We start from the raw sequence: 8,660 nt of genomic DNA on the forward strand, positions 1-8,660 counted from the left end.
CATGACTTTGACTGTTAATACATGGGTTAACTTACTGTAGGTCCTGACTAAACTGAACGATCCACCAGATCATCACGTTACTAATACGTGTTGCTTAACCAAAAATAGCAGGATGGCATTTCCCTTTTTTTTTTATAAATAAAATGCACAATTTCATTTGCATTACATTGAACATCCTGTGATTTGACTGTCGCATCTTGGCACATTGAGATGTGTTTCTGTTCCTGTTGTCGGTCCACTTCAAGGCCAGAAACACTGTTCATAATGCCTTAAAAAGTACACTGCTAAAAAAGGGGGGGAAAGGCATCCTAGATCTGAATTAATTTTAATAAGATTTTCTTATTTAATACTTTGTTCTTTACATAGTTGAATGTGCTGACAACAAAATCACAAAAATTATTGATGGAAATCAAATATATCGACCCATGGAGGACTGGATTTAGAGTCACGGTCAAGATTAAAGCACAATCAAACTTTGACATGATGTCCCAGACGTGCTCAGTTGGATTCAGGTCTGGAGAACGGGCGGGCCAGTCCATAGCATCAATGCCTTCAGCCACTTGAGGTCTAGCATCGTCTGGCATTAGGAGGAACCCAGGGCCAACCGCACCAGCATATGGTCTCACAAAGGGTCTGAGGGTCTCATCTCGGAACCTAATGGCAGTCAGGCTACCTCTGGCAAGCGGGTGGGGGGCTGTGCGGCCCCCCCAAAGAAATGCCACCCCACACCATTACTGACCCTTTATTAGTCCCACCTTTATTAGTCCCACAAGTGGGAAATTGCACTTTTCACGGCAGAAAGTGGACAGAAGCAGAAGGTAATAGCAGCAAAAATAGAGGTAATAGCATCACAAAAAAACAACATAAATATGTATCTGTATATATGTACAAATTTACAATTTAAACAGGTTAACAATTTAACAGAATGTGCCAAAGTGTGTGTGTTTGTCTGTGTGTGTGTGGTCAGCTGTTAGGTCTTTGTTATAGAGTCTGACAGCGGTTGGAAGAAAAGACCTTCTGAACCTCTCCTTCCCACATCGTGGGTGCAGTAGCCTGCCACTGAAGGAGCTGCTCAGTGCTGTCAGAGATGTTGTCCAACAGTGATGACAGCTTAGCCACCATTCTCCTGTCACTCACCACCTCCACTGGGTCCAGAGGGCATCCTAGAACAGAGCTGTTCAGCCTCTTCCTGTCCCCAGCAGAGATGCTGCTACCCCAGCAGACCACACCGTGAAAGATGGCTGATGCCACTACAAAAAGTCTTTAGGAGTGGCCCCTGTACTCCAAAAGACCTGAGCCTCCGCAGCAGGTACAGCCTGCTCTGCCCTTTTTTATAAAGTGCATTAGTGTTATGAGTCCAGTCCAGTTTATTGTTCAGGTGAACACCAAGGTACTTGTAGCTCTCCACTGCCTCAATGGCCATACCCTGGATGTCCAGTGGTTGCAGTGGAGGATGTTTGTGCCTGCGGAAGTCTACCACCAGCTCTATTGGTTTTTCCAGTGTTGATCTGGAGGTAGTTCTGCTGGCACCAGTCCACAAAGTCCCTTGTCAGTTCTATGTACTCCCTGTCGTCCCCATCAGTGATGAGGCCGACTATTGCAGAGTCGTCAGAGAACTTCTGCAGGAAGTTGTGTGAGAAGTCTGCGGTATAGATTGTGAAGAGGAATGGCGCCAGAACCGTTCCCTGCGGGGCCCCCGTACTGCAGACAACCGAGTCTGACACACAGCCCTGAGTTCTCACATACTGTGGTCGGTTAGTGAGGTAGTCCAGGAATTTGGCAATCTTGGTGTTCTCTGGTAAATGCCAAACGTGCTGCACAGTGTTGGGCTGTAAGCACAACCCCCACCTGTGGACATCGGGCCCTCAAACCCCCCTCATGGATTGTCTGACCATTTGAGCAGACACATGCACATTTGTGGCCTGCTGGAGGTCATTTTGCAGGAATCTGGCAGGGCCCCGTAATCAGAATGTCATGGCTTCCCACTGCTCATCAAGGATGATGGTAAAAAGCAGGGGACACATTTCCTTGTTTCACCGTGTGCTGTTCTGCAGTGTTTCACGATGACAATCACTTTGCTTCAGGCGGAGGTAGAAGTCTTGCTGCTGGGTTTCTGCCCATTGATTGTCTTGCTTCCTAAGCGGACAGTTTGAATTCACAGGAGCGTGACTGACGTGGAGTAACATCGTGCTGTTTAAAGTGTTCCCTTTATTGCTTTGAGCATCGTATATTACCCTCCGACATCTGCACAACTGCAAATTGTTCTCTGCTTGGATACACAAAACCATACAGTTGGCTGGATATACCACACGCTACTCCACGTCTTCTGTGGTCAGAGGGGAAAATTAGCAGTTTTGTCAAAATAAGTCAGTCTACCTCAAAACACTCCAGTTATTATAAATTAGACATTTATTCATCTTACATTATAAGCAACGTGCAACTCCATGAGTTAAATGTACAAGTATTTTTACGTAGGAGCCAAACCAAAAAAAAAAAAAAAAAAACACTTCATTGAGTTACACAAAAGTATTTCAACACTTGATCCTATCGCTACTACATATTTACACTTAGGAGAAGTGGGAGGTGAAGTACAGCTCCAGGCCGTTAAAACATTCTCTTCGTGAAGGTGCGCACACAGCGGCACGGGTGTGGACGCACGGTCACGCCAGCGCGCGTCACACGTGATCTGGTCCTGCAGCGGCAACAACAGCGGGCGCAGGCTGGCGGTGACTCCGTTATTGCCTCAGAGGCTTTGATTCTGTAGCCCTTCAAATTGCAGCGACCTGCCAACCCGACAGCAGGAGCAAAGCCCAGGAAAGGTGGCGTGGTTCTCGACGGAAGTATACTGCTCGAAGGATATGCTTATTTATTAACCAAGACAGATGCAAAGCACGACTGTTGGGAAATGCTATTTATACCCTGCTTTGTGAGTGCATTCGTTAATACATAAAAAAAAATCATGTCTACATTGTAACAATTACTCTTAAATTTCATTAACAAAAGAAGCAATTTTAGCTTGAGATTTTAAAACGTTCGTCTGTAAAATCTGTAAACCTAACATCAAATTCGCCATCAAATGTACACAGTAAAGTTGAGGACCTTGTGTCTGCCCACTGACCACAGTCTGTGCACCACAGTCCAGCTGCCAATAGCTGCGATAATCATAAAAACAGAGGAAGAGTGCAGCGAAAATCACACAGGGCATCATGCCAACACAACACCTGAGGGCCCTATGTACTCTGTCTTCATCTGCCTTTCAAAAAGCCAAAGCTTCTCCGAGCTCGGCCAGAGAGAAACGCAGGTCTCTGTTCCGGTCGAAGCGCTCCAGCTTCTGGACGTCCGGCCCAAACAGCTGTCGCAGGTCCTCATAGGACATGCCTGGAGAACTGCGGCTCAGTCCTGCACCCTGGAAAAGGCCTTCAAGGTCTGGAAATAGGAAAAGATGTGTGGAATGAGAGAGAAGAATGAATGGTATTCCCTGCTGACATGACTGAACAGTCTTTACAGGCAATCAGGTCCAGCAGGGAGGGGAAAAAAACAAAAACATTTAAATGTCACAGATTATGTAACTTGTCTAATAGGGGTGGTAGAAAAATATCGATACAGCAATATAACCATGATATTTTACGTGGTAATAGTGTATCGATACAGGGACATCAAAGTTAGTCCACCGGGTGGTGCTGACAAATGTTTTCGTTTGTGAGGTCAGTGTGCACTACAGCCTCCACTCCTACAGATGGCGCTGTACTTTGGATTAAGGCATGATATACTTTGGACAAAACATGACAGACCGATCACAGCATCGTGTATTTAATCTGTTTTTACTTTTTGCAGTGAAGTGTGAACTACACTAGTTTCCTTTCCCCTTAGGCTAGCACTCGTAACGTGTTTTTAAAAAGCTGAACATTCCACGTGCTCTCAGGGTCAAGGCCGTATGGAAATGGCATGTGACTGTAATTTATTTAAATGCACCACACAGTTCAACAGTCGGCTCGGGTCTAATATAGACTCTATATACCCTGCAGTGTAAAACAAGGAGAATAAGAACAAAAACCTACAAATGCTGTTTATTATTTATTTATTTTTTGCAAATAAAAGTTTGTGATTAATCATTTTATTCTTTTAATGTGTGTATGCAGGAAGGAATTGGGGTTGCAGGGATCCTGGCTTGTCTGGGACACAGACAGGGGCAGGCTAAGTAATCAGAAGGTTGCCCAGGTGCCACTGAGCAAAGCACCGTCCCCACGCACTGCTCTCCGGGCGCCTGTCATGGCTGCCCGCTGCTCACCAAGGGTGATGGTTAAAAGCAGGGGACACATTACGTTGTGTCACCACCGCCATAGAAAACAGTAACGTTTTTTCGGCACACAGTTGACAGAAATTCCATGTGATTCCATGGTGGTATAAACACTGGAATCTGTCCCAGAACTAATGTGTTGCAAGGCAGGGACAACCCTCGACCAGGCTGAGGTCAGGGCCATTTCACCTAACTGGCAAAACCCCTGAACTGCACCTGTTTTGAGAAACATTCCTCGAACACAAGGAGACCAACCTTGTGCAGAGTTTATTCCCGGAAATGACACGGGCGCCTGTGTTTCTGACGCGTGCCTCTTTGAATGCCTCTGAAGCAGAAATCTGGGCCTTCTGGTCGGGTTTGAGCTTGACGACTGGGGCGGTTTTCCTACAAGGGCAGACAGATAACAGAGGGTTACTTAACTGGAAGTACAGGTGCTGCCCTTTCAAAAATACCCTTGAACTGTGTTCTTCCTCATACCAGCAGTGTCCTGGGCCACTTCAGGATTCTGACTTTGGTCCTCGGATGCAGAGTCCTAAACACAAACACAGTTGAAGCTAATATACTGGAAACACAGATTAAAAACTAGGAAACCTGTGTCTGTGTGTGTGTGTGTGTGTGTGTGTGTGGGCGGGCGGGCTTGCATAACGCAGCAACCCAATTCATTACAATAATGAAAATCCAAGCTCTAACCTTATCTGGAGTCTGCTGGGCCGCTTGGTTTGGTTCCATGTGGGGAGAGCGCTGCTCTAAGGAGGACACCCTGACGGTCAGGTTGGAGAGAGAAGACCTCAGCTTGTAGATCTGCACTCCAGCCCAGGACTGGTGGAGCGCCTGAGAGGCGTTAACCTCACTCAGGGTGTCCTGTAGGTGCGTCATGTCCTGGAAACAGAGGATTCCTTTTCATTTGTAGCAAATAAAAGGTTTTGATTCACATACTTCACAATATTGCTGGTAAACTTTCATGACACTACACCCGATTTAACTAATTTATCAATAATTCCAATTACATTTACAATTATGGCATTTGGCAGACGCCCTTATCCAGAGCGACTTACAACGTGCTTCCATGTTACCATCGATGATCAATTCTGATTCACTAGGACCCCCAACTATAAATACAATTTTATTCACTCTGTTGTAGTTTCTATACATAAGTAAGACAATAAAAAGGTTACAAGTTAATCTAGATATTCTCTAAAGAGGAAGGTCTTGAGCTGCCATTTGAAAATACTCAATGACTGAGCTGTTCTGACCTCGAGGGGAAGTTCATTCCACCACCGAGGGGCCAAGATGGAGAAGAGTCTAGATGAACGTCTTCCTTTTACCTTCAGGGATGGAGGGACCAGGCGAGCAGTACTGGAGGCTCGGAGTATACGAGGTGCAGTGCGAGGTGTAATAAGGGCTGTGAGGTAGGATGGTGCTACTCCATGTTTGGCTTTGTAGGCCAGCATCAGTATTTTGAAGCTGATGCATGCAGCTACTGGGAGCCAGTGGAGGGAACGTAGCAGAGGGGCGGTTCATCCCACGAGGAAAACGCAAACCAGGGCACGCGTACAACCGCAAAACATCCGACTTCTTAATTACATGAGATGTGTGTGTGTGTACATATTTACAGCCATAAGTTAAATAAACCGTTAAGTTTCATTTTACAGCGTCACTCCGCCCATATTCACTTTTGGCCTGAAGTCCAGAAGTGCAAAAAAAAAAAAAAAAAAAAAACACACACACACAGTGGCCCCATAACTTGGCGCCATCTTTACGTGGCCGTCAGTTCCCCTCGGTTCCGTTGTTTAATATGTGGCGCTCGAGTTTGCTCACCTGTTTCAGAGCGGCGCATGAGCTGTCATTGGCTCCTTTATCTTCAGGCGAGTTCATCTTGCTGGTGAACTCCTCAGCATCCTTTACCTAAAAAAATAACAATAAGAGAAATTAAATGTGGGAAATGAAAGCATGTGAGTTATTATGCTTGTCTGGGATAAAGCGGAACCATGACAAACTTCAAGGTTTCAGATTCGTCACTTTTTGGGGTGCCACCGGCACACCAATAATCTCCTGAATAGGCGTAATCTTACCCAGCCAGGTCCTCAAAGTTGATCGGGGAACCGGCCAGGGCCGCACTGGCCTCCATACTGACACGCTAGACCTGACTCCCGGATGCCTGCGTTAAAGGAGCCGGGTCCCCGCGGTGACGTACCTTCTTTTGACCGACTGAGTCTTTCTGCTGTTCCTCCACAAGGGTCTGAATTGTCTTGACATCGTGCTGCACGCTGGTCAGCGTGCTCCCAATTGTGGCAACGCTCTGTGAGGCGAAAGGAAAGCGGTCCGTTACCGCATCACTCAGGAAACGTATAGGACGGATGAAGATCCCCGAGCGGTTTTATCGCCTTTCACAAACCGACCTTACTGTGAGCCTCCATGTCCAAATATGTATGATATTTACAATGTAATTCTACCTTTTGCAGTTCTTCAACCGTACTGGGCAGATTGATGAGATCTGCCGCGGACTTGATGTTGGCTTTCAACTGGCTGACGGCAGAGTCCAGCAAGCTGATCTACGAGATCGTGAAGAAGAACGTCTGTCAGAACCACATCCAGCGGGAGGGGACCTCGGCACGTCGGTCAGCCGTACCTTCCTGTTAATCTCCGTGACATTGGCCCACAGCCTGCCGAGACCCCTCTCTCCGCTTTCAACGTCTTCCAGTCGCCTCTGCTTGGACTTGAGGTCCTCGCTCAGTTTGGGAATCTCGTGTGATGACGCTTGCTGACCGGTTTCCACTGAAGTAAAAAAAAAAAAAAAAAAAAAGTATAATAACCACCCCTCTGGAAAGGACAGATGAACAAACGCAGAAGTAGAACGTAACACGGTGGCAGTAGCCAGAAGACCCAGGTTTAAATCCCACTTACTACCATTGTGTCCCTGAGCAAGACACTTAACCCTGAGTGTCTCCGGGGGGGGACTGTCCCTGTAACTACTGATTGTAAGTCGCCCTGGATAAGGGCGTCTGATAAATGCTGTAAATGTAACACAAGCGTGAGCCGCATTGTTAATAATTTAAGGGATTACATATCCAATATCGGTGATGTGAGGGATCAGTGGGCCCAGACCTCTCACCTTGAGTCCCACAACACACACACACACACACACACACACACACACACACACACAACGATCGTACTTATGTGAAGCTTCTCCTTCAGGTTGTCCAGGTCTTCCTTCAGCGCGATCTGCATCCATATGAGCCCGGCGCAGGCCACGACGCAGGCCGCCAGCACGACGAAGACGCACAGCGGGTAGCAGACGCCGCAGCACTGCGCGTAGCCTCTCCTTTTACGCAGGAAAATTAATATTAATAATAAAAAAACACGTAATAAAGCACAACGGTGATAAGCACGAGGGACGACACGAACACACACTCACTTCCCCAGGACGGCGACGCCGCCCAGGCGGCCGAACTCGTCGTCGTCCGAGCTCGACTCGGACTCGGAGTCCGGGGGTTCGGTTCGGAGGAGCCGGTGGCCGGAGCCCTTCTTCGTTTTCTTCCTCTTGCTGTCGCCGAGTCCGATGAGGGCGTTCAGCTCCTTCCTCTTCTTCATCTTCTTCTGAGGGACCAGCCCCCCGGCCGGACTCGCGTTGAAGCCCACTAGATCCAGCCTTCTGCCCGGAGCGGTCACGGCTCAGCCGACGCACATGAACCGCCGCACGGGAGATAATCTGACGCGCAGAACGCCGACTCTCCGACCACCTACAGCCCAGCGCGTCACGCCAACCGGCGGCGCTCAGACAAAATGCATCGCAGCGGTAAAAAAAAAAAAAAAGAAAGATGGCGTCTCCCCTTCCCGTGGCGCGATTCACCGGTTCACGGGCGAACCGACTCGCGAGTGCATTTCACGACGGGACGATAAAGGGATGAGACACGAACCCAACTCCCCGTTCGGCTCCGCGACCGACGGGCCAACAGGCGGAGCGCCGCCGCCTCTGACCTCATTTCGCGGCGCGGACTGCTGCCCGCCGCCAGGGGGCTCCACCGCGGAGCTGCGCCGGCGTCTCTGCAGAGCACCGTTTCTTACCCAGAGGACCCTACGGATCTAAACGTGCTTGATAAACCAAATCTAATTTTTATTCTCCTTTTCTGAATTTCGCTTTATCATATGCTTTATTTCTTTTTGTTCTAAGTGGATTATTTAGCTGCCTGGGCTGGAGCCGATGCTATAAGAACTCATCCTGTCATATCAAAACATTCGGCTTTTTCGTTATGTTTCTGTGTTCAATAAAGTTTATTAAGGGGAAATCACCATGAACAGCTTGGCCAGAAAACTGCAGATTAACAACCAATTCAACATCTACCCTGAACCCATAGATATA

The 8,660-nt window shown here is 47.8% G+C and overlaps 1 protein-coding gene across 1 annotated transcript; it reads right to left on the reverse strand.

Annotated features, from left to right (window-relative positions):
* Positions 1 to 2,391: 2,391 nt before the first annotated feature.
* On the reverse strand, positions 2,392 to 8,281 carry LOC114788649 (EF-hand calcium-binding domain-containing protein 14-like). Its single transcript, XM_028977419.1, has 10 exons — positions 7,716 to 8,281; positions 7,474 to 7,622; positions 6,927 to 7,072; positions 6,751 to 6,849; positions 6,492 to 6,596; positions 6,116 to 6,202; positions 4,988 to 5,176; positions 4,775 to 4,829; positions 4,553 to 4,681; positions 2,392 to 3,426 (listed from the first exon to the last, which is right to left on the reverse strand). The coding sequence occupies exons 1-10, from the start codon at positions 7,889 to 7,891 to the stop codon at positions 3,257 to 3,259; spliced, it is 1,305 nt and encodes a 434-aa protein (XP_028833252.1). The 5' UTR covers positions 7,892 to 8,281; the 3' UTR covers positions 2,392 to 3,256.
* Between the last annotated feature and the right edge of the window lie 379 nt (positions 8,282 to 8,660).

The sequence above is a fragment of the Denticeps clupeoides genome, chromosome 4, assembly GCF_900700375.1.
Source record: "Denticeps clupeoides chromosome 4, fDenClu1.1, whole genome shotgun sequence".
Taxonomy (NCBI): domain Eukaryota; kingdom Metazoa; phylum Chordata; class Actinopteri; order Clupeiformes; family Denticipitidae; genus Denticeps; species Denticeps clupeoides.